The sequence below is a fragment of the Oncorhynchus kisutch genome, linkage group LG2 (genome assembly GCF_002021735.2).
Source record: "Oncorhynchus kisutch isolate 150728-3 linkage group LG2, Okis_V2, whole genome shotgun sequence".
NCBI lineage: Eukaryota > Metazoa > Chordata > Actinopteri > Salmoniformes > Salmonidae > Oncorhynchus > Oncorhynchus kisutch.
In genome coordinates, this window is record NC_034175.2 from 61,701,234 (window position 1) to 61,727,846 (window position 26,613).

The 26,613-nt window shown below is 46.7% G+C and overlaps 1 protein-coding gene across 3 annotated transcripts in view; it reads left to right on the forward strand.

Annotated features, from left to right (window-relative positions):
- LOC109869596 (protein dopey-2-like) overlaps positions 1-26,613 on the forward strand; it is a 67,603-nt gene that overhangs the window by 15,447 nt on the left and 25,543 nt on the right. For 2 of the 3 annotated variants that reach the window (XM_031799486.1, XM_031799482.1), the window contains 21 exons: positions 4,212-4,386; positions 5,698-5,879; positions 6,381-6,551; positions 7,616-7,805; positions 7,896-7,994; positions 10,880-11,003; positions 11,276-11,385; positions 11,595-11,706; positions 12,440-12,560; positions 12,672-12,791; positions 12,932-13,043; positions 13,146-13,400; positions 13,930-14,267; positions 14,395-14,819; positions 15,205-15,476; positions 15,787-15,939; positions 17,737-17,837; positions 20,157-20,347; positions 20,463-22,156; positions 22,287-22,478; positions 22,858-22,980. In XM_031799486.1, the coding sequence (XP_031655346.1) occupies positions 4,225-4,386; positions 5,698-5,879; positions 6,381-6,551; positions 7,616-7,805; positions 7,896-7,994; positions 10,880-11,003; positions 11,276-11,385; positions 11,595-11,706; positions 12,440-12,560; positions 12,672-12,791; positions 12,932-13,043; positions 13,146-13,400; positions 13,930-14,267; positions 14,395-14,819; positions 15,205-15,476; positions 15,787-15,939; positions 17,737-17,837; positions 20,157-20,347; positions 20,463-22,156; positions 22,287-22,478; positions 22,858-22,980 (5,247 nt within the window). In that variant the 5' untranslated portion in view covers positions 4,212-4,224. The remainder of the gene's footprint in view (positions 1-4,211; positions 4,387-5,697; positions 5,880-6,380; positions 6,552-7,615; positions 7,806-7,895; positions 7,995-10,879; positions 11,004-11,275; positions 11,386-11,594; positions 11,707-12,439; positions 12,561-12,671; positions 12,792-12,931; positions 13,044-13,145; positions 13,401-13,929; positions 14,268-14,394; positions 14,820-15,204; positions 15,477-15,786; positions 15,940-17,736; positions 17,838-20,156; positions 20,348-20,462; positions 22,157-22,286; positions 22,479-22,857; positions 22,981-26,613) is intronic. The other variant, XM_031799492.1, reaches the window with a different exon arrangement.

Below are 26,613 nucleotides of genomic sequence, written 5' to 3' on the forward strand. Positions count from 1 at the left end.
GATGATAAATTAACAGGCATCACATTGATTATATGCAACGCAGGACAAGCTAGATAAACAAGTAATATCATCAATCATGTGTAGTTAACTTGTGATTATGTTAAGATTGATTGTTTTATTATAAGTTTAATGCTATCTAGCAATTTCCTTGGCTCCTTGCTGCACTCACATAACAGGTAGTCACTCGTTGGATGTGGCAGGGCTTGCAAACTATTAGCGACTACAAAGGGAAGCACATCCGTGAGCTACCCAGTGACACAAGCCTACCAAAGGAGCCAAATGACTTCTATGCTCGCTTCGAAGCAAGTAACACTGAAAAATGCATTAGCGCATCAGCTGTTTCGGACGACTGTGTTATCACGCTCTCTGTAGCTGGTGCGAGTTTTTTTTTAAATATATTTTTTTATTTTTTTCACCTTTATTTAACCGGGTAGGCTAGTTGAGAACAAGTTCTCATTTGCAACTGCGACCTGGCCAAGATAAAGCATAGCAGTGTGAACAGACAACACAGAGTTACACATGGAGTAAACAATTAACAAGTCAATAACACAGTAGAAAAAAAGGGGAGTCTATATACATTGTGTGCAAAAGGCATGAGGAGGTAGGCGAATAATTACAATTTTGCAGATTAACACTGGAGTGATAAATGATCAGATGGTCATGTACAGGTAGAGATATTGGTGTGCAAAAGAGCAGAGAAGTAAATAAATAAAAACAGTATGGGGATGAGGTAGGTAAAAATGGGTGGGCTATTTACTGATAGACTATGTACAGCTGCAGCGATCGGTTAGCTGCTCAGATAGCAGATGTTTGAAGTTGGTGAGGGAGATAAAAGTCTCCAATTTAAGTGAATTTTTATTTTATTTAAAAAATGTTTTTATTTATTTTTATATATTTTTTATTATTATTTTTATTATTTTTATTTTTTGCAATTCGTTCCAGTCACAGGCAGCAGAGAACTGGAACGAAAGGCGGCCAAATGAGGTGTTGGCTTTAGGGATGATCAGTGAGATACACCTGCTGGAGCGAGTGCTACGGATGGGTGTTGCCATCGTGACCAGTGAACTGAGATAAGGCGGAGCTTTACCTAGCATGGACTTGTAGATGACCTGGAGCCAGTGGGTCTGGCGACGAATATGTAGCTCGGGCCAGCCGACTAGAGCATACAAGTCGCAGTGGTGGGTGGTATAAGGTGCTTTAGTGACAAAACGGATGGCACTGTGATAAACTGCATCCAGTTTGCTGAGTAGAGTGTTGGAAGCAATTTTGTAGATGACATCGCCGAAGTCGAGTATTGGTAGGATAGTCAGTTTTACTAGGGTAAGTTTGGCGGCGTGAGTGAAGGAGGCTTTGTTGCGGAATAGAAAGCCGACTCTAGATTTGATTTTCGATTGGAGATGTTTGATATGAGTCTGGAAGGAGAGTTTACAGTCTAGCCAGACACCTAGGTACTTATAGATGTCCACATATTCAAGGTCGGAACCATCCAGGGTGGTGATGCTGGTCAGGCGTGCGGGTGCAGGCAGTGAACGGTTGAAAAGCATGCATTTGGTTTTACTAGCGTTTAAGAGCAGTTGGAGGCCACGGAAGGAGTGTTGTATGGCATTGAAGCTCGTTTGGAGGTTAGTTAGCACAGTGTCCAAGGACGGGCCGGAAGTATATAGAATGGTGTCGTCTGCGTAGAGGTGGATCAGGGAATCGCCCGCAGCAAGAGCAACATCATTGATATATACAGAGAAAAGAGTTGGCCCGAGGATTGAACCCTGTGGCACCCCCATAGAGACTGCCAGAGGACCGGACAGCATGCCCTCCGATTTGACACACTGAACTCTGTCTGCAAAGTAATTGGTGAACCAGGCAAGGCAGTCATCCGAAAAACCGAGGCTACTGAGTCTGCCGATAAGAATATGGTGATTGACAGAGTCGAAAGCCTTGGCAAGGTCGATGAAGACGGCTGCACAGTACTGTCTTTTATCGATGGTGGTTATGATATCGTTTAGTACCTTGAGCGTGTAGTACTTTTAAACAGGTCAACATTCACAAGGCTGCAGGGCCAGACGGATTACCAGGACGTGTACTCTGAGCATGCACTGATCAACTGGCAAGTGTCTCCACTGACATTTTCAACCTCTCCCTGTCTGAGTCTGTAATACCAACATGTTTCAAGCAGACTACCATAGTCCCTGTGCCCAAGAACTCTAAGGTAACCTTCCTAAATGACTACCGACCCGTACCACTCACATCTGTAGCCATGAAGTGCTTTGAAAGGCTGGTCATGGCCCACATCAACACAATTATCCCAGAAACCCTAGACCCACTCTAATTTGCATACCACCCCAACAGATCAACAGGTGATGCAATCACTTTTGCACTCCGCACTGCCCTGGCCCACCTGGACAAAAGGAACACCTATGTGAGAACGCTATTCATTGACGACAGCTCAGTGTTCAACACCATAGTGCTCTCAAAGCTCATCACTAAGCTAAGGACCCTGGGACTAAAAACCTCCCTCTGCAACTGGATCCTGGACTTCCTGACGGGCTGCCACCAGGTGGTTAGGGGTTGGTAACAACACATCCGCCACGCTGATCCTCAACACGGGGGCCCCTTGGGTGCGTGCTCAGTCCCCTCTTGTACTCCCTGTTCTCTCATGACTGCATGGCCAGGCATGACTCCAACACCATCATTAAGTTTGCTGATGACACAACAATGGTAGGCCTGATCACTGACAACGACGAGACAGCCTATAGGAAAGAGGTCGGAGACCTGGCCGTGTGGTACCAGGATAACAACCTCTCCTTCAATGTGATCAAGACAAAGGAGGTGATTGTGGACTACAGGAAAAGGAGGACCGAGCATGCCCCATTCTCATGACAGGGTTGTAGTGGAGCAGGTTGAGAGCTTCAAGTTCCTTGGTGTCCACATCACCAATAAGCTACCATGGTCCATGCACACTAAGACAGTTGTGAAGAGGGCACGGCAAAACCTATTCCCCCTCAGGAGACTGAAAAGATTTGGCATGGGTCTTCAGATCCTCAAAAGGTTCTACAGCTGCACCATCGAGAGCATGGTTGCATCACTGCCTGGTATGGCAACTGCCCGGCCTCCGACCGCAAGGCACTACAGAGGGTAGTGCTTGCAGCCCAGTACATCACTGGGGCCAAGCTTCCTGCCACCTCTATACCAGGCAGTGTCAGAGGAAGGCCCTAAAAATTCTCAGACTCCAGCCACCCTAGTCATAGACGGTTCTCTCTGCTACCGCACTCTACCTACATGTACATATTACCTCGACTAACCGGTGCCCCCGCACATTGACTCTGTATCGGTACCCACAGTATATAGCCTCGCTATTGTTATTTTACTGCTGCTCTTTAATTATTTGTTACTTTTATTTCTTCTTTTTTACTTAACACAGATTTTTCTTAACTGTGTTGTTTAAGGGCTTGTAAGTAACGATTTCACTGTTGTATTCTACGCATGTAACAAATCATCTGAGTAAGTGTGCTCCCATCTTATTGATCCTTAATGGTGAAACAGCCACGCGTGATAGAGAACTGGATATGATTTTTTTTACCATTCTGCTCGATGCTCCTCAGCTCGGCAACAAAAACAATAACAACGGTGGTGTGGCTGCAAATGGCGATGTTTCCCACTACTGCGGATTCTGTCTTTAAAAGGTAAAACTCATCCTAGATCAGCACTTCTACGCTGAGACACTTTGTGAATAGGGGCACTGATGTTTGTTCCTCTGGGAGCATGTGTAGATGTGTTCAACAGGAATGAGTTGCCCTGTGTCCTAAATTCCAGTTGTCTGTTAGACTATTTTCAAAATTCAAGCCAGGTCAGGCAGACCAGCACAGAGCAGACCCAATCATGAATGAGCTCATTGTGATTCCTGTGTGTGTGCGCATGTGTGTGACCGCATGTGTCACTGTGACCATATCAATTTGTGTGTGCAGGAGAAAACCCTCTGCAACATAGCTCAATGTTACAAACAGAAATCTGGGTTGTGTTCATTAGGGGACACCGTATCAAAACAATTCAATTTCAGGTACATGTAGGCTAGTACCAGGCTCCACTTTTCACTCTGTTTTCTTCCAATTTGAGCCTTGTGGACATGACCCTGATGTAGGGATTGATGTCTGACAACAAATATCTGTTCTGTCGCCCCATCTCCTCTCTGTTTCCCGTTCTCCTCCCCCTTTCCTCAGACACACGCTGAGCATGCTGGGACGTGAGTCAGGCATTATGGATCCCGAGGAGCAGGAGCTGCAGAATGACTACCGTTACCGTAGTTACGCGGCAGTCATCGAGAAGGCCCTGCGGAACTTTGAGTCATCCAGTGAATGGGCCGACCTCATCTCCTCTCTGGGTAAACTCAACAAGGTACGGTTGACATGGCTGGTACAATATATTCAGACATGAAGCCACTCTAGACCAGGGGTTCTTAAACGTTTTCAGCCTGGGACCAAAATGAGAAGTTCAGTGTTTTCCTGGGACCCAAGCTCATGAATGTTACCAGGCAGACCAAAATTGTCAAAAAAAGATTAATGTCTGAATTTATGATTCATGTCTGAATATTCATAAGATTCAATATTTAGACTTAGGGATGCCACCTGTTAGATAAAATACGTAACGGTTCCGTATTTCACTGAAATAATAAACGCTTTGCTTTCGAAATGATAGTTTCCAGATTCGACCATATTAATGACCTAAGGCTCGTATTTCTGTGTGTTATTATGTTATAATTAAGTCTTATGATTTGATAGAGCAGTCTGACTGAGCGATGGTAGGCAGCAGCAATCTCGTACATCCAATCGTCAAAGGTTAATGAAATACAAATGGTACAGAGAGAAATAGTCCTATAAATACTATATTAACTACAACCTAAAACCTCTTACCTGGTAATATTGAAGTTCATCTTGAAAGGAACCACCAGCTTTCATATGTTCTCATGTTCTGAGCAAGGAACTTACATGGCACATATTGCACTTTTACTTTCTTCTCCAACACTTTGTTTTTGCATTATTTAAACCAAATTGAACATGTTTCATTATTTACTTGAGGCTAAATTGATTTTATTGATGTATTATATTAAGTTAAAATAGGTGTTCATTCAGATTTCTTGTAATTGTCATTATTACAAATAAAAGAATCGGCTGATTTTAATCGGTATCGGTTTTTTTTGGACCTCCAATAATCGGTATCGGCGTTGAAAAATCATAATCGGTCGACCTCTACCCAGAATACATGGCCTAACTCTGTCTCTTGTTCCACCCTAGGGGACTTTGGACACTAGTAGGTCACTGCTTGTGACACACTTAGCAAGAAGGATGTTTGCTTCAGAGTGTTATGGTAGAATGCCAGTGTGTGTTGATCTGTGTGTGTCTAGGGGCTATGTGAGAATGAGTGAGGATCCCTTCAGGCCACTTTAATATGTCATGTAAACAAAGCAACACTTCCAGTTCCTGCTCATCTATTTGGTTATGTTGACAGTGTCAGTACTGCATGACCTATTTTTTTGTCAATAGCCCAGACAAATTACATATTAGATACACAATAATTACCCATGAATTGTTTTTTTCTTTGGTATTCATTACAACACACACCACTAACTACCACCACAAGCACCATTTGGTACCAGGTAGTTACCCCCCTTCATCACCTCTCTCCCTCTCTCTAATCCTCCCTCCCCAGGCCCTGCAGAGTAACCTGCGCTACTCTCTGCTGCCCAAGAGGCTAATCATTGGGAAGCGTCTGGCCCAGTGTCTGCACCCGGCCCTGCCCAGCGGAGTGCACATCAAGGCCCTGGAGACCTATGAGGTCATCTTCAAGATCATCGGCACCAAATGGCTGGCCAAGGACCTCTTCATCTACAGGTGTAGGACTCATGCTAACCCATAGGATGTGTCCGTCCGTCTGTATTGTCTGTCCTGAGGTGTTGTAGGCCTGTTGACCTGTCCACGTGTTAATGGATTGTGTGTTCTCCTGTACTGATGTAATATCATCAACCATGTGTAGTTAACTAGTGATTATGATTGATTGATTGTTTATAAGAAGTTTAATGCTAGCTAGAAACTTACCGTGGCTTCTTACTGCATTCGCGTAACAGGCAATGTGAGGCAGGTGGTTAAAGCGTTGACTAGTTAATTGTAAGGTTGCAAGATTGAATCCCCGAGCTGACGAGGTAAAAATCTGTCATTCTGCCCCTGAACAAGGCAGTTAACCCACCATTCCTAGGCCGTCATTGAAAATAAGAATGTGTTCTTAACTGACTTGCCTATTTAAATAAAGGTGTAAAAAAAGACATGTATTCTCCTGTACTGATGTGTGTGTAAGTTAATGTGTTGTATTGATCTCTATCTTTGTGTGTGTGTTAGCTCTGGGCTGTTCCCGTTGCTGGGCCATGCTGCAATGGCAGTGAAGCCAGCCCTGTTGACGCTGTATGAGCGCTACTACCTCCCCCTACAGAGGGCCCTACTGCCCAGCCTACAGGCCTTCATCACTGGACTACTGCCTGGCCTGGAGGAGGGGGCTGAGGTTTATGACAGGTACGCGCACGCACACACACCTGCAAAATTGCAATATATATTGCAATATACACTGAGTGTACAAAACATGACATAGACTGACCAGGTGAAAGCTATGATCCCTTATTGATGTCACTTGTTAATTCCACTTTAATCAGTGTAGATGAAGAGGAAAGCCTTGACACAATTGAGACATGGATTGTGTATGTGTGCCATTAAGGGTGAATGGGCAAGACAAAAGATTGAAGTGCCTTTGAACGGGGTATGATAATAGTTGCCAGGTGCACCAGTTTGAGAACTGCAACACTGCTGGGTTTTCCACGCTCAACATTTTCTTCTGTGTATAAAGAATGGACCAAAGGACATGCAGCCAACTTGACACAACTGTGGGAAGCATTGGAGTCAAGCATGGGCCAGCATCCCTGTGGAACGCTTTCGACACCTTGTAGAATCCATGCCTCGATGAATTGAGGCTGTTCTGACGGAAAAAAAAGTGAAACTCAATATTAGGTGTTCCTAATGGTTTGTACACTCTGTGTATTTTCTATTTTAGTTTTTTTTTTTACCCCTTTTTCTCCCCAATTTCGTGGTATCCAATTGTTTTGTCTCATCGCTACAACTCCCGTACGGGCTCGGGAGAGACGAAGGTTGAAAGTCATGTGTCCTCCGATACACAACCCAACCAAGCCGCACTGCTTCTTAACACAGCGCGCATCCAACCCGGAAGCCAGCCGCACCAATGTCTCGGAGGAAACACCGTGCACCTGGCAACCTTGGTTAGCGCGCACTGTGCCCGGCCCGCCACAGGAGTTGCTGGTGCGCGATGAGACAAGGATATCCCTACTGGCCAAACCCTCCCTAACCCGGACGACGCTAGGCCAATTGTGCGTCGCCCCACGGACCTCCTGGTCGTGGCCGGTTACGACAGAGCCTGGGCGCGAACCCAGAGTCTCTGGTGTCACAGCTGGCGCTGCAGTACAGCGCCCTTAACCACTGCCTCCCGGGAGGCCCACTCAGTGTATTTTCTTTTGCATAGATAATTTCATGATATTACGAATCCTCTTCCCCCTCTCCCCACTCTCCAGGACGGATGCATTGCTACTGAGACTGTCTATGTTGGTGGGCCAGCAGGTGTTCTATGGGGCTCTGTGGGGCAGTGTGTTGGTCAGCCCTCTAGTCCGGTTGCCCGCCTCTCTCTTCATCGTCACACACTTTGACCGCTTAACCCCCCCGCACCAGCAAACACGCATGCTGGGCTATGACAACCGCCTGGTGGTGAGTTATTGTGTGTTAGTGTGAGCGAGTGTAGGGTTGTGTTGGCCATGTTGGATAACCTGTTTGTCTGTCTGTCTCTCTCTCTCCCAGGTGAAGGCGTTGTGTCTGTCTCTGCAGGACTCAAATGTTCTGGTGCAGAGGAACATGCTGGAGATCCTGCTCTTCTTCTTCTCCTTGGCCACCTGCCTGGTAAGTAACGTTAAAATAAAATTTTATTGGTCACATACACATATTTAGCAAATGTTATTGTGGAGGGAGCATCGTGGTTTGGGGCTGCTTTGCTTAGGGTCTGGACAGCTTGCTATCATCGACGGAAAAATGAATTCCCAAGTTTATCAAGACATTTTGCAGGAGAATGTTAGGCTATCTGTCCACCAAGTGAAGCTCAACAGAAGTTGGGTGATACAACAGGACAACGACAAAAAAAACACAGAAGTAAATCAACAACCGAATGGCTTCAACAGACGAAAATACGCCTTCTGGAGTGGCCAAGTCAGGTTCCTGACCTCAAACCGATTTGAGATGCTGTGGTATGACCTCAAAAGACCGGTTCACACCAGACATCCCAAGAATATTGCTGAACTGATACAGTTTGTAAAGAGGATTTTTTCTAAATTCCTCCTGACCGTTGTGCAGGTCTGATCCGCAATTACAGAAAATGTTTGGTTGAGGTTATTGCTGCAAAAAGGAGGGTCAAACAGTTATTAAATCCAAGGGTTCATGTAGTTTTTCCACCCTGCACTGTGAATGTTTACACAGTCTGTTCAATAAAGACATGAAAACGTATAATTGTTTGTGCGTTATTAGTTTAAGCCGACTGTGTTTGTCTGTTGCTGTGACTTAGATGAAGATCAGATCACATTTTATGACAAATGCATGCAGAAATCCAGGTAATTCCAAAGGGTTCACATACTTTTTCTTGCCACTGTATGATATGCGTAAAGCAGTATGTAAACATTATTTAAGTGAATAGTCTTCTATTATTTAAAGTGGCCAGTAATTCAATGTATATAGGGCAGCACCCATCGTAAGGTTGTAGGGATGAGTAGCCGGGTGGGACCTGGCTAGTGATGGCTATTTAACAGTCTGATGGCCTTGAGATAGAAGCAGTTTTTTTGTCTCTCGGTCCCAGCTTTGATGTACCTGTACTGACCTCGCCTTCTTGATGGTAGCAGGGTGAACAGGCCGCGGCTCGGGTGGTTGATGTCCTTTGATCTTTTTGGCCTACCTGTGACATCAGGTGCTGTAGGTGTCCTGGAGGGCAGGCAGTGTGCCCCCGGTGATGCGTTGTGCAGACAGTACCACCCTCTGGAGAGCTCTGTGGTTGGGTGGTGCAGTTGACTTACCAGGCGGTGATACAGCCCAACAGGATGCTCTCAATTGTGCATCTGTAAAAGTTTGTGAGGGTTTTAGGGGCCAAGCCGAATTTCTTCAGCCTCCTGAGGTTGAAGAGGCACTGTTGCGCCTTCTTCACAACACTGTCTACGTGTGGGTGGACCATTTCAGATTGTGAGTGATGTGTACACCGAGGAACTTGAAGCTTTCCTTCCACCTTCTCGATTGCTGTCCCGTCGATGTGTATAAGGGCATGCTGTTTCCTGAAGTCCACGATCAGTTTCTTTGTATTGTAGACGTTGAGTGAGAGGTTATTTTCCTGGCCCCACCCTGCCAGGTCCCTCACCTCCTCCCTGTAGGCTGTCTCGTCATTGTTGGTATCTACTACTGTTGTGTCGACTGAAAACTTGATGATTGAGTTGGAGGTGTGAATGGCCATGCAGTTATGGGTGAACAGGGAGTACAGGAATGGGCTGAGCACGCACCCACGTGGGGCCCCTGTGTTGATGATCATCGAAGTGGAGTTGTTGTTTCCTACCTTCGCCACCTGGAGGCAGCCCTTCTGGATGTCCAGTACCAAGTTGCATACAGCGGGGTTCAGACACAGGGCCCTGAGCTTAACGATGAGCTTGGAGGGTACTATGGTGTTGAAGGCTGAGCTATAGTCAATCAACAGCATTCTGACGTAGGTATTCCTCTTGTCCAGATGAGATAGGGCAGTGTGCAGCACAATGGAAATTGCATCGTCTGTGGATCTATTGGGGCGGTATGCAAATTGACGAGGGTCTAGGGTGTCAGGTAAGGTAGAGGTCATGATGACAGAAGTGAGTGCTACAGGGCGATAGTCATTTAGTTCAGTTACCTTTGCTTTGTTGGGTACATGAACAATGGTAGACATCTTGAAGCAAGTGGGGACAGCAGACTTTGATAGGGAGAGATTGAATATGTCAGTAAACACTACAGCTAGCTGTTCTGCACATGCTCTTAGGACGCGGCTAGGAATGCCGTCTGGGCCTTGCAAGGGTTAACACGTTTAAATGTCTTACTCACGTCGGCCACGGAGAACGGGAGCCCACAGTCCTTGAGAGCCGGCCGCTTCGGTGGCACTGTGTTCTCCTCAAAGAGGGCAAAGAAGGTGTTTAGCTTGTCTCGGAGCAAGACGTCGGTGTCTGGTTTTCACTTTTCGTGATTGTCTGTAGACCCTGCCACATAAGTCTTGTATGAGCCACTGAATTGCGACTCCACTTTGTCTCTGTACTGACATTTTACATGTTTGTTTGCATTACAGAGGGAATAACTACACTTTGTATATTCCCAGTCACCTTGCCATGGTTAAATGCGGTCGTTTGCGCTTTCGGTTTTGTGCGAATGCTGCTATCTATCCACGGTTTCTGGTTTGGGTAGGTTTTAATAGTCACCATTGGAATAACATCCCCTGTACACTTCCCGATGAACTCAGTCACCGTGTCCTTGCAAGCGTCAATGTTTTTCTCAGAGGTTAGAGGTTTACCTCCTCTTCCTCCACCACCACCTCCTCCTATTCCTTTTTCTCCTCTCTCACCTCCTTCACACCTCCTCCTCTCCTCTTCCTCCTCACCTCCTCCTCCTTGTATACTCTGTCCTGCTCTTCCCTTAATCCTCTTTCATCTCCTCTTCCAACTCTTCCTTCTTTGCCTCTATCTTCATCCTCTCCCCTTTCCCTGTGCCCCATGTGTAACTGTCCCTGTTTATTACCTCAGGACCCAACCCAAGGCAGTATTCCTATGACTAGGGAGGACACGATCAGAGTGGTGTCTGCTGCTTCCCTCACGCTGCTCCGCAGAGACATGTCCCTCAACAGACGCCTCTACGCCTGGCTGCTAGGTAGTCTAGTGTGGATAGACATGCACCACGGCCATGTTCACACACACACATACACAAAATGAAGTTATGGCTTTGAGTTGTAGTCTAGCAGTAGGCCTGAATATACTTCACTATGTAGCTAATAAATGTAGTTTTAGCTAATGTCGTTAAGGTCTACCTAATACATTTATCCATGTAGCCTCAATTGTTTGCATCTCTCCTTTCAGAGAATAAAATGTATGCCTTGATATTATATGTGAATAACTGTATCCGTGTGTGTTGCTGTTCCCCAGGCACAGATATTAAGGGGGGTATGGTTGCTGCAGACCCTGACCTCTTCATCTCCATGGAAGAACACACAGCCTTCTACTTCAACACCCACTCCAGGGAACTCTTAGTGCAGGTTGGACACACTAGCTAACACTACTGTTGATCAGTGGCAGTATATAAATCATATTGTTACAGATTATTAAACCTCATGAAGGACTTAAAGCACCTGCCCTTAAATGCAAGTCATTCATTTTAATATGAAACCATGAAAACAAGGTGAACTTGAATTCAGTAAATACCCAGTGGTGTAACCGTGTGTGTCCTCTGTGTCTCTGTCCTTAGGCTTTGATCAGCATCTTGAATCAGAAGGATGTGGAGGCGGACCCGGAGAGCGTGATTGGTTATCTACGACCCTTCCGCGTCATCATCAGCCTTATAGATAAGCCAGAGATAGGTAAACACACACCTCCCCTACTTCAGGCCTCATCTCTCCCACCCCTCCCCTCCCCTTCTCACTCTCTCCAGCTGTCTTAAGCCCTCTGCTGGTAAGTAGGGTGTAGTGGTGATGATGTTCATCTCTCTCAGGGCCTCTGATAGTGGGCAGTGTGTGATGATGGTGGTCTCTCTCAGGTCCTCTGATAGTGGGCAGTTTATGATAATGATGCTGGTCTCTCTCAGGTCCTCTGGTAGTGGGCAGTGTGTGATGATGATGGTGGTCTCTCTCAGGTCCTCTGATATTGGGCAGTGTGTGATAATGATGGTGGTCTCTCTCAGGTCCTCTGGTAGTGGGCAGTGTGTGATGATGATTGAGGTCTCTCTCAGGTCCTCTGGTAGTGGGCATTGTGTGATGATAATGAGGTTGATGATGGTGGTCTCTCTCAGGTCCTCATAGTGGGCAGTGTGTGAGGATAGCGGTCACTCTCAGGTCCTCTGATAGTGTGCAGTTTGATGATTATGATGATGGTGGTCTCAATCAGGTCCTCTGGTAGTGGGCAGTTTGTGATAATGATGATGATAATGATGCTGTTCTCTCTCAGGTCCTCTGATAGTGGGCAGTGTGTGATGATGATGGTTGTCTCTCTCAGGTCCTCTGATAGTGGACAGTGTATGATGATAATGATGCTGTTCTCTCTCAGGTCCTCTGATAGTGGACAGTATGTGATTATAATGATGGTGGTCTCTCTCAGGTCCTCTGATAGTGGGCAGTGTGTTATTGGAGGTGGTGAGAGCATTCTACAGCTACTGCAGAGAGATGTTGGGGGAGGAGTCTATCACCAGCACTGGCCTGACAGGCAACCAGCTAGCCAGGTGAGAGGATGGGACGAGTGGAGAATGAACTAATATAGATGAATGATATTTATTGGGAAGTTTCCTAAAAAGAGATCGACATGATAGTGACTGCCTGTGTTGTCTGTGCAGTAAAATAAAAGAGAACAAGAATGCATCAGAAATCATAAAGACGGTGAACATGCTGGTGAGCTCCATGAACAGTGAGTTCCTGTGGGACTACATTACCTGCCACTTCTGCACCTGCCTCAGGTAGGTAACGCCTCTACTAGCACCTACTGTACCTCCTCTGGAATAGTCACTGTAGCTTTGCTGTTATAAAGCATCTTTCTCCAACTCAAATGTCTTTTATGTTGTTTAGCTGATCTCTCTCTGTGTCTCTGTCTCCATAGCGACCCAGCTGACCTGCCGCCACCCCCTCTGCAGTATCACAGTGACTCTCCTGCTCCCTCTGTCACAGAGATCTCCACTCTCATCATTTTCCTACTGGATGTCATCCCTCTGGTACACACACACACACATGCTTCTATCTATTTTTCCTCTTTCTCTCTCTTTCCCTCTCTTTCTTGCTCTCTCTAACCCTATCTGATTGGTCTGGTCCAATAGGAGCTCCATGCTGACATCCAGTCTCAGTTCCTGCCCCAGATGCTTGGCCGCATGCTGCATGCACTCCGTACCCACATGACCTGTCTGGACCTATCGGAGCTCACACAGGGCCTGCGCACCTGCTTCAAGGTGCTCAGTAAGATCCAGATGCCCGTGACTTATATGGACATGGAGGTGGAGTCAGAGTCACAGTCACAGAAAGTGAAGTCACCGACACAGGAGGAGAGCTTACAATTTGTTCCGGTCAGTGGCTGTGTGAGTGTGTGCAGTGGTTCAGAGAAACTGGCATGCGTATGGAGAGTAGAAGGAAAATGGGAGTTAGGGATGCAGCACTACTGAGGTACTTAAGAATGGTCATGCTCTCAGGATGAACTGTCTGGTAGGTGACCTGTCTGACTGATGGATAACATTCCTGGCAGGGTTAGCCCCTTGTCAGGCTGTCTCTCATGTACTGTACTCCTCTTGTCTTGATGGTAGATCCAGACTACACAGGCCAACCAATCTTCTAATTTCACTCTCCCTGCAGATATAAACAAGGTCTGAAGTCCAGCTGTAACACTGGCCTGTCTGTCTGTCACATAAACACAGCTTACACTGATCTTTAGCTTCTTTCAGTCAGATACTGGATCACGATTGGATTTCTCTAAAATTTTAGGGGGAAAATTAGAAAATATTTTTTGAGTTGAAGGACAAGGAAACAGTTCTTTAACTGTCCTTTTAAGGTCATACTACCCACTCCCTCATTGGTGGTATTCTGGTGGGATCATACATTTTCTCCCCTTAGATGCAGGATATGGAGAAGGAAAGGGTCGAGGAGGGGGAAGAGGGCAGTCGGGTCAACGTTAATCATGACAACGCAGAACCAGAGGAAGAGCTGAATGGGGTTGTGGAGCAGGAGACTGGCCCGGTAGAGGGAGAAAGCCCCTTCCCACTCCTTCGGTCTGAAGACAGCGGATTGGGCATCAGCGCCTCACCCTCGGAACTGCACCTCTTACCAGGGGTGGGACTGAGCCCCGAGGGGGTGGGGATCGTGAAAGAGTGCCAGGGTGTGTGGAGGAAGGGGGGCAATGTGGAGACCATGACCCAGTGTCTGCTGGATATACTGACCTTCATAACCACCTGGTAGAGAACATGATCACATCTGGAAAACATGTAACACACAGTCATCAAGCACAACATGCATCAATCAAAACGACTTGATCAACTCTCTCTCTCTCCCCATCTCTCTCTCCCTCCTCTCCCCTCCCAGGTACCTGCTGGTTCAGGTGGAGGACGTCAGGGGGCAGGAGGAGGCTGTACAGCCGGACCCCGCTGCCCTCTCCCCTGGTGGGAAAACCTCGTTCCAGGAGGGCCCTCAGATCACCACGACCCAGATCAAAGACAAGCTAGCCGAGCTCTTCACCCCCAACAAACACAAACCACGCTCTATCTCGGACCCCCCTGTCCCAGACCTCCCTGTCCCACCTACAGAGAAGAAGAAAGGGCGAGTGGGCACGGGAGGAGGGGTGGACTGGGGGGCAGGGTACATGCCCCGGGGCAGGGCGGAGATTTCAGAGGAGTGCCGCCAGGCATTCACGGCAGCATGCCACCTGCTGTTGGAGTGTACCACCTTCCCCCTGTACCTGAGTGAGGAGGAGAGCCAGGTGCTCTACAGCGACATGTTCCACCATACAGGTGACAGTATACACTTTTACACAATAATGGTTGTTTACCCATACAGGTCAGTCTATACAGCTCTACACAAACTTACTGTAGTTAGTTAGCCAACCAGTAGTCTTGCATGTCAGACTCACACAATTGAGTCCACATAGGGGAATTTGTATAACTCTACAACTCTACTCTTAACCAAAAGGTTTACTGGAGTGCTGGTTTGTCTATTCAAATGAAAAGCTTAAGCTTTAGTGTGTACTCCTACTCCTAACATGGCTTACTAACAGGGCTGAATTGACCACTTTATGTTGGTTCAAGTCAGTATACTGATATGCTTTCATGATCTTGACTAATTTGAACTCATTGAATGGGAAGTAACCAAAATATTGTTTTGTTTTTTTCTCTTCAGATAGTGACGTGGGCTGCCTGCCTTTGTGGCTGAGGTCCTTGATGACCCTGTGTTGCCTGTCGAGGGACTACCAGGTGCAGCACACGGCTGTGTCCTCTCTTCTGGAGCTCATCAACCACTCCCAGTCCCTGGCCCTGGTCATCCAGGACAAGACCAGGCGCTACCAGGCCAGCAACGCCAACCCCCTGAGCGGACGGCTGCAGATGGTCACTGTACCCCCCATCTACCCAGGCCTGCTCAGCGCCATCGAGCAGAGTACAGATTTCTACCAGGTCAGGAAATCATGGTCTACCATGGCAGGGGGCTTGTATTACTGCTACATAAAGAGGGAACATAATGAGTAGTCCTAGCTGGTCTGACGTGTTACTCTATAATATGATGAAATGTGTACATTTCCTTAGTGAATGTGTCATCTGTAACTCTATGTCCAACAGCATCATCACTTTTTTCATTTCTGCTGCCTATTACCTAACCAAATCAGGATCATTAGTAATCTGATGCTGCTGCGTTAAGTTGATTCAAATGAACACCGATCATCATCACCTCTAACATTTCACCTTTCATCTTTCTGATCCCATGCAGCGGGTGGCCCAGGTGCTGTGGGGTCAGCTGGATGTGGAGCGTCGAGAGCAGCACACCTCCTGTGTGGCGCTCTTCTATCGGCTCCACTGCCTGGCCCCGTCCGCATCCATCTGTGAGGACATCGTCTGCCAGGCTTTACTGCACAGAGATAAGGTACAGAACACATACACACACTAACAAGATTCTACTGTAATATCAAGACACTAGACGCCTACAGCAAAGAGCCATCCAATACACCTAACGCATTTAAACAGCACTGAGGTTTTACATATAGCCACCTAACATATGAACAAATACTCCAGCCTAAACTCATGTGATAAAACAAACAGTAAGTCATCCTCTGTGTTTAACTAACATGTCAGTTACAGTGGGGAGAACAAGTATTTGATACACTGCCGATTTTGCAGGTTTTCCTACTACAAAGCATGTAGAGGTCTGTAATTTTTATCATAGGTACACTTCAACTGTGAGAGACGGAATCTAAAACAAAAATCCAGAAAATCACATTGTATGATTTTTAAGTAATTCATTTTCATTTTATTGCATGACATAAGTATTTGATCACCTACCAACCAGTAAGAATTCCGGCTCTCACAGACCTGTTAGTTTTTCTTTAAGAAGCCCTCCTGTTCTCCACTCATTACCTGTATTAACTGCACCTGTCCACACACTCAATCAAACAGACTCCAACCTCTCCACAATGGCCAAGACCAGAGAGCTGTGTAAGGACATCAGGGATAAAATTGTAGACCTGCACAAGGCTGGGATGGGCTACAGGACAATAGGCAAGCAGCTTGGTGAGAAGGCAACAACTGTTGGCGCAATTATTAGAAAATGGAAGAAGTTCAAGATGACGGCCAATCACCCTCGGTCTGGGGCTCCATGCAAGATCTCACCCCGTGGGGCATCAATGATCATGAGGAAGGTGAGGGATCAGCCCAGAACTACACGGCAGGACCTGGTCAATGACCTGAAGAGAGCTAGGACCACAGTCTCAAAGAAAACCATTAGTAACACACTACGCAGTCATGTATTAAAATCCTGTAGCAAACGCAAAGTCCCCCTGCTCAAGCCAGCGCATGTCCAGGCCCGTCTGAAGTTTGCCAGTGACCATCTGGATGATCCAGAGGAGGAATGAGAGAAGGTCATGTGGTCTGATGAGACAAAAATAAAGCTTTTTGGTCTAAACTCCACCTGCCGTGTTTGGAGGAAGAAGAAGGATGGAGTACAGCCCCAAGATCACCATCCCAACCGTGAAGCATGGAGGTGTAAACATAATTCTTTGGGGATGCTTTTCTGCGACTGCACCTTATTGAGGGGAGGATGGATGGGGCCATGTATCGCGAGATCTTGGCCAACAACCTCCTTCCCTCAGTAAGAGCATTGAAGATGGTTCATGGCTGGGTCTTCCAGCATGACAACAACCCGAAACACACAGCCAGGGCAACTAAGGAGTGGCTCTGTAAGAAGCATCTCAAAGTCCTGGAGTGGCCTAGCCAGTCTCCAGACCTGAACCCAATAGAAAATCTTTGGAGGGAGCTGAAAGTCCGTATTGTCCAGCGACAGCCCCAAACCTGAAGGATCTGGAGAAGGTCTGTATGGAGGAGTGGGCCAAAATCCCTGCTGCAGTGTGTGCAAACCTGGTCAAGAACTACAGGAAACGTATGATCTCTGTAATTGCAAACCAAAGGTTTCTGTACCAAATATTAAGTTCTGATTTTCTGATGTATCAAATACTTATGTCATGCAATAAAATGCAAATGAATTACTTAAAAATCATACAATGTGATTTTCTGGATTTTTGCTTTAGATTCCGTCTCTCACAGTTGAAGTGTACCTATGATGAAAAATGACAGACCTCTACATGCTTTGTAAGGAGGAAACACTGCCGATTTTCAGGTTATCAAATACTTGTTCTCCCCACTGTATGTTTTTTGTGTATTCCATCAGGCTGTACGATTGGAGGCCCTACATAGGTTCTCAGTGCTGTGGCACCTGACCAGGGAGAACCAGTCAAACCGGACCATGTCTTTGAACCGCTCGTTTGACCGGTGAGTACAGAGCTTGAAGTATGGTCAGTGGTTGGTCTCTGGATCCAACAGCAGTTTGTGCTGTGGTCCCCAGTGTATTCTGTTTCGTGACTCTACAGTCGTGGCCAAAAGTTTTGAGAATGACACACATATTAATTTTCACAAAGTTTGCTGCCTCAGTTTGTATGCTGGCAGTTTGCATATACTCCAGAATGTTATAAAGAGTGATCAGATGATTGCAATTAATTTCAAATTCCCTCTTTGCCATGCAAATGAGCTGAATCCCCAAAAAACATTTCCACTGCGTTTCAGCCCTGCCACAAAAGGACCAGCTGACATCATGTCAGTGATTCTCTCATTAACACAGGTGTGAGTGTTGACGAGGACAAGGCTGGAGATCACTCTGTCATGCTGATTGAGTTCGAATAACAGACTGGAAGCTTCAAAAAGAGGGTGGTGCTTGGAATCATTGTTCTTCTTCTGTCAACCATGGTTACCTGCAAGGAAACATGTGCCGTCATCATTGCTTTGCACAAAAAGGGCTTCACAGGCAAGGATATTGTTGCTGGTAAGATTGCACCTAAATCAACCATTTATCGGATCATCAGAACTTCAAGGAGAGCGGTTCAATTGTTGTGAAGAAGGCTTCAGTGCGCCCAAGAAAGTCCAGCAAGCGCGAGGTCCGTCTCCTGAAGTTGATTCAGCTGCGGGATCGGGGAACCACCTGTACAGAAATTGCTCAGGAATGGCAGCAGGCAGGTGTGAGTGCATCTGCACGCATAGTGAGGCGAAGACCTTTTGAGGGATGGCCTGGTGTCAAGATGAGCAGCAATGAAGCCACTTCTCTCCAGGAAAAACATCAGGGACAGACTGATATTCTGCAAAAGGAACAGGGATTGGACTGCTGAGGACTGGGGTAAATTCATTTTCTCTGATGAATCCCCTTTTCGATTGTTTGGGGCATCTGGGAAAAAAGCTTGTCCGGAGAAGACAAGGTGAGCGCTACCATTAGTCCTGTGTCATGCCAACTGTTGGAGGAAATTATAGTTGAAATGATTAATAATGTATACATTTCAATTAAAACCATTTATTCTAATGCTATTATGTTATGGTATGAAATGTATGGGTTCTTGGTTAAGCTGTTACTGAAAATGTAAGTAAAACAAATTAATTGTCTGTACCTTGCGGGAAGTTTAAGGGAGAGGGATGATATATCTTTTCAGACAGATAAGAATGGTCTTTGATGTTCCATTAGTGGAGGAGAAGATGTCTTTTAGACAGATTGGAATGTTTGTTTTATGAGGGGAGTAGAAGAAGATCTCCAGAACTGAAGACACTGCGCTATTGTGTGGATAGGAGAGGGTGTGAGAAACCGATGATGTCATTTTATGTTGTCTCTTTAAAATGTAAGGTTCTTTGTATTTTGCTTCAGTACTCTCTTGCAATAAACGCTGTTACCTGACTTTTAAGACTGGTCTCGATCTATTTCATGCATAATTAATGAATTTACGACTCATTAATGAAATAGAGAGAGTGCGAATTTGGTTTTGGCTACAAAACATATAGGAATTTAGAATTCCTCTAACACCAACAGAAAAGCATCCTGAGACCATTCATGTGTGGGGTTGCTTCTCAGCCAAGGGAGTGGGCTCACTCACAATTTTGCCTAAGAACACAGCCATGAATAAAGAATGGTACCAACACATCCTCCGAGAGCAACTTCCCCCAACCATCCAAGAACAGTTTGGTGACGAACAATGCCTTTTCCAGCATGATAGAGCACCTTGCCATAAGGCAAAAGTGATAACTAAGTGCCTTGGGGAACAAAACATCGATATTTTGGGTCCATGGCCAGGAAACTCCCTAGACCTTAATCCCATTGAGAACCCACAAATTCTGACAAACTCTGATTATGATTATGCAAGAATGGGCTGCCATCAGTGTGGCCCGAAGTTGATTGACAGCATGCCAGGGTGGATTGCAGAGCTCTTGAAAAGAAGGGTTAACACTGCAAATATTGACTCTTGGCATCAACTTCATGTAATTGTCAATAAAAGGCTTTGACACTTATGAAATGCTTGTAATTATACTTCAATATTCCATAGTAACATCTTGACAAAAATATCTGAAGACACTGAAGCAGCAAACTTGATGAAAATGTATATTTGTGTCATTCTCAACTTTAGGCCACAACTGTACTACTGTAGTGAACCTGTTCTGCTTTCCTCAGATCACTGAGATGGACTCTTTGTCTGTGTGTCTGTCTGGTCTGAGCACTATTTAAGATTGCATGTCTGTCCCTCATCTCCCTATGACTGACTCTGTGTATCTCTGTCCCAGGTCTCTGTGCGTGGTGGTGGACTGTCTGAACAGCCCAGATGGTTCTGTGAGTGCTGCAGCCCAGTGCTGGCTGGTCAGGGCTCTCTCCCTGCAGGACGTAGTCCGCATCCTGGAGCCTGTTCTGCTGCTGCTGCTCCACCCCTCCACCCAGCGCTGCACCATCCAGAGTGTCAAACAGAACCTCACCGCAGGTACGTGCGTGTGTTTTGTGTGTGTTCTGGAGTGTTAAGTGGTGATTGTTGGAGTGTTTAGGGATGTTACTCTCCTAGTGTGTATATGTTTTGGTAGACCTCTTTCTCTCTGTAGGTAATCTGAAAGATTTAAACAGCAGAAGTCGAAGCACCACCAAGGGCTCCACGGGCGCCATGGCAACCAGCACCCAACCAGATGAGGGTACACTGGGTCACATGATCCTGGTGGACCGGGAGGCCCTGTGGGGGGAGCTAGAGCGTGACCCAGAGACGACCAATCCAGCGGCTGACTCCACGGGGGTGTCTTGCAGTGAGAGCGAAGCCACAGAGGGGGAAGACGAGCTGGAGGAAGAGGAGGAGGAAGAGAGCGAACACACCGAGTCAGCTGACACCAGTGGTGCCCAGGTCTCCACAGAGAACTCCAGCTCCGCCACTTACGGTTGTAGCGTAGAGGAAGGAGGTGTGGTCAGCTGCCTGAGGAGGGTGGAATCGGAACACACGCAGGTGTCCGATTCGCTGTCGAGTGAGGAGGATGACCTGGAGCGTGAAGCCATGGCTCAGTCGCGTCTCCTCAAACAGGAGCGTGAGAAGCGTGAAGTCATTGACTCTCTGTTCCGCCATGTTCTGCTGTACTCTATGCCCGGCGGCTGGCCCCGCCTGCTCCACGGCCTGGCCCTGTTGGACAGTCTGTTGAGGAGCAGCGCACAGCGCCCTCTAGTGGACGCCCTCTCCTCCACCTCCTTGGACACCAGCTCAGCCGCCCACCTCAACCTGGTCTCCAACCTTCTCCAGCGCCACCAGCAGGCCCAGGACGGAAGAGGCTTCCATGGACGCCTGCTCTCGCCCACCTCCTCGCCCTCCATTCCCCCTTCCCTGCTCATCGAGCTGCTGGTATCGCTGTGCCTGAGGTTCCTACATTCCCACTACCCGTCCTACCTCACCCTGGGTCCCAGGGAGCTGCAGGGGAACAGGGAGGTCCAGGTGAAGAGCGTGGGGGTGCTGACCCGCCTGGTGACGCAGCTGGGGTGTGTGGTGTGGGGTCAGAGGGACAGCTCCACCCTGCAGGAGGCTGGGGTCGGCCCAGAGGCCATCCGCAAGCTGCTGGCTAGGTGTAAGGTGCAGCAGTACGCCCTTCTCACCCTCTCAGCCTCCATGTACATCAGCCAGAAAGGGGTGGAGAAGGACTCTGCCTTGGGGGGTCTGAATCTGTTCGATGAACAGGTGGGCCTGTCTGAGGAGAGCCTGGTGAATCTTGGAGGGGAAGGGGGGCAGGAGCAATACCCCTTACAGATGGAGCTGCTCAAGCTCCTACAGGCCCTCATCGTCCTGGAGTACTACGTGTGGCCAGGGGGGTCTGGTTCAACCCCGCACCCCGATGAGCCCCGTGACACACCTGTAGCTACCCCTGCCTCCTCAGCCATGAAGCAGGAATGGCAGACAGGGGTTCTGTTCCAACAGTCCATCAAGGCAGCTCAGTATGTCCAGACCCAGCCCATCACAGCCCAGGGGATGTTTGTGTCTGCTGCAGCCCGGGCTCTGCAGCCGCAGTACGGCTATGCCATGCACCCCCACTGGGTGGCTCTGCTGTGCTCGTCTCTGCCCTACCTCGGGCGCTCGCTGGGCATCATCGTTGCTCCGCTCATCACCCAGATCTGCAGGAACCTGGATGAGCTGGTCAAACAGTACGATCACGACGGGGGGAAGGCTACACAGAGTAGCAGGAAGGAGAACGTTGCTCCTGATTACCCTCTCACCCTACTGGAGGGACTGACCACACTCACTCACCACTGTCTACTGGACAACAAGAAGGTGAGTCGCGCGCGCGCACACACACGCTACTGATTTGGCAACATGTAGGTGGATCACTCTGCTACCCACTCAGACACACAGAGTTGAATGCAGAAAACAATTGTTTCATGTTTCCATCTGTCCCTCTCAGTCCCTGGTGGCCTGTGACCCTGCAGATGTCCGGAACGCACGCAATGCTGTGATCAAGGAGCTGCCACACATGCTCAGTAGTATGGCTCTGCTGTGGGGTGTGGTCAAGAGAGAGGAGTCCCAGAGGAGGGGCTCAGACTCCGCCCAGACCACCAGACACCCCTCCACATCCGTCTACTTCAGGAGCTCCAAGGTATGCCTGTGTTTATGTTTGCGTGGGAGTGTGTTTGTATGGGAAGTAAGTAGTGCTATGATATGTACACACACACCTTCCATCACATCACATACACACACCTTCCATCACAACAAGAGGGTGACACATACATACACACACCTCCCATCACAACAAGACAGTAGTTTTTCAAGACAGTAGTTTTTTTTTAAAATTGTTAGTTAGATTACTTGTTGGATTATTACTGCATTGTCGGAACTAGAAGCACAAGCATTTCGCTACACTCGCATTAACATCTGCTAACCATGTGTATGTGACGTAAAATTTGATTTGATTTGTACTGCATGTGAATTTGTGTGTCACTCAGATGGTACGTGTGTGTGTGTGTGTGTGTGTGTAGATCCTGAGGCAGCGTGTGTTGGAGTTTCTGACTCCTCTGACTGGACAGTATGGGGTGCAGCTCATGGCCTCAGTGGGAGCAGTGTGGAGCAGCCGGAGGAGCAAGAGACACACCACAAACAAAGTGAGCGTTTTAAAATTATTAGTATTTATTTTTGCAACAAGTGGATGACACATACATACACTCACACACCTTCCATCACAACAAGAGAGTGATACATACATACACTCACACACCTTCCATCACAACAAGAGAGTGATACATACACTCACACACCTTCCATCACAACAAGAGGGTGACACATACATACACTCACACACCTTCCATCACAACAAGAGAGTGATACATACATACACTCACACACCTTCCATCACAACAAGAGGGTGACACATACATACACTCACACACCTTCCATCACAACAAGAGAGTGATACATACATACACTCACACACCTTCCATCACAACAAGAGGGTGATACATACATACACTCACACACCTTCCATCACAACAAGAGAGTGATACATACATACACTCACACACCTTCCATCACAACAAGAGAGTGATACATACATACACTCACACACCTTCCATCACAACAAGAGAGTGATACATACATACACTCACACACCTTCCATCACAACAAGAGAGTGACACATACATACACTCACACACCTTCCATCACAACAAGAGAGTGATACATACATACACTCACACACCTTCCATCACAACAAGAGAGTGACACATACATACACTCACACACCTTCCATCACAACAAGAGAGTGACACATACATACACTCACACACCTTCCATCACAACAAGAGGGTGATACATACATACACTCACACACCTTCCATCACAACAAGAGAGTGATACATACATACACTCACACACCTTCCATCACAACAAGAGGGTGATACATACACTCACACACCTTCCATCACAACAAGAGAGTGATACATACATACACTCACACACCTTCCATCACAACAAGAGAGTGACACATACATACACTCACACACCTTCCATCACAACAAGAGGGTGATACATACATACACTCACACACCTTCCATCACAACAAGAGAGTGATACATACACTCACACACCTTCCATCACAACAAGAGAGTGACACATACATACACTCACACACCTTCCATCACAACAAGAGGGTGACACATACATACACTCACACACCTTCCATCACAACAAGAGGGTGATACATACATACACTCACACACCTTCCATCACAACAAGAGGGTGATACATACATACACTCACACACCTTCCATCACAACAAGAGGGTGATACATACATACACTCACACACCTTCCATCACAACAAGAGAGTGATACATACATACACTCACACACCTTCCATCACAACAAGAGGGTGATACATACATACACTCACACACCTTCCATCACAACAAGAGGGTGATACATACATACACTCACACACCTTCCATCACAACAAGAGAGTGATACATACATACACTCACACACCTTCCATCACAACAAGAGAGTGATACATACACTCACACACCTTCCATCACAACAAGAGGGTGACACATACATACACTCACACACCTTCCATCACAACAAGAGAGTGATACATACATACACTCACACACCTTCCATCACAACAAGAGGGTGACACATACATACACTCACACACCTTCCATCACAACAAGAGAGTGATACATACATATACTCACACACCTTCCATCACAACAAGAGGGTGATACATACATACACTCACACACCTTCCATCACAACAAGAGAGTGATACATACATACACTCACACACCTTCCATCACAACAAGAGAGTGATACATACATACACTCACACACCTTCCATCACAACAAGAGAGTGATACATACATACACTCACACACCTTCCATCACAACAAGAGAGTGATACATACATACACTCACACACCTTCCATCACAACAAGAGAGTGATACATACACTCACACACCTTCCATCACAACAAGAGGGTGACACATACATACACTCACACACCTTCCATCACAACAAGAGAGTGATACATACATACACTCACACACCTTCCATCACAACAAGAGAGTGATACATACATACACTCACACACCTTCCATCACAACAAGAGGGTGATACATACATACACTCACACACCTTCCATCACAACAAGAGAGTGATACATACATACACTCACACACCTTCCATCACAACAAGAGAGTGATACATACATACACTCACACACCTTCCATCACAACAAGAGAGTGATACATACATACACTCACACACCTTCCATCACAACAAGAGAGTGACACATACATACACTCACACACCTTCCATCACAACAAGAGAGTGATACATACATACACTCACACACCTTCCATCACAACAAGAGAGTGACACATACATACACTCACACACCTTCCATCACAACAAGAGAGTGACACATACATACACTCACACACCTTCCATCACAACAAGAGGGTGATACATACATACACTCACACACCTTCCATCACAACAAGAGGGTGATACATACATACACTCACACACCTTCCATCACAACAAGAGGGTGATACATACATACACTCACACACCTTCCATCACAACAAGAGGGTGATACATACATACACTCACACACCTTCCATCACAACAAGAGAGTGATACATACATACACTCACACACCTTCCATCACAACAAGAGGGTGACACATACATACACTCACACACCTTCCATCACAACAAGAGGGTGATACATACACTCACACACCTTCCATCACAACAAGAGAGTGATACATACACTCACACACCTTCCATCACAACAAGAGGGTGACACATACATACACTCACACACCTTCCATCACAACAAGAGAGTGATACATACATACACTCACACACCTTCCATCACAACAAGAGAGTGACACATACATACACTCACACACCTTCCATCACAACAAGAGAGTGATACATACATACACTCACACACCTTCCATCACAACAAGAGAGTGATACATACATACACTCACACACCTTCCATCACAACAAGAGGGTGATACACACATACACTCACACACCTTCCATCACAACAAGAGGGTGATACACACATACACTCACACACCTTCCATCACAACAAGAGAGTGATACATACATACACTCAAACACCTTCCATCACAACAAGAGAGTGATACATACACTCACACACCTTCCATCACAACAAGAGAGTGATACATACACTCACACACCTTCCATCACAACAAGAGAGTGATACATACATACACTCACACACCTTCCATCACAACAAGAGAGTGATACATACATACACTCACACACCTTCCATCACAACAAGAGAGTGATACATACATACACTCACACACCTTCCATCACAACAAGAGAGTGATACATACATACACTCACACACCTTCCATCACAACAAGAGAGTGATACATACATACACTCACACACCTTCCATCACAACAAGAGAGTGACACATACATACACTCACACACATTCCATCACAACAAGAGAGTGATACATACATACACTCACACACCTTCCATCACAACAAGAGAGTGACACATACATACACTCACACACCTTCCATCACAACAAGAGAGTGACACATACATACACTCACACACCTTCCATCACAACAAGAGGGTGATACATACATACACTCACACACCTTCCATCACAACAAGAGAGTGATACATACATACACTCACACACCTTCCATCACAACAAGAGGGTGATACATACACTCAC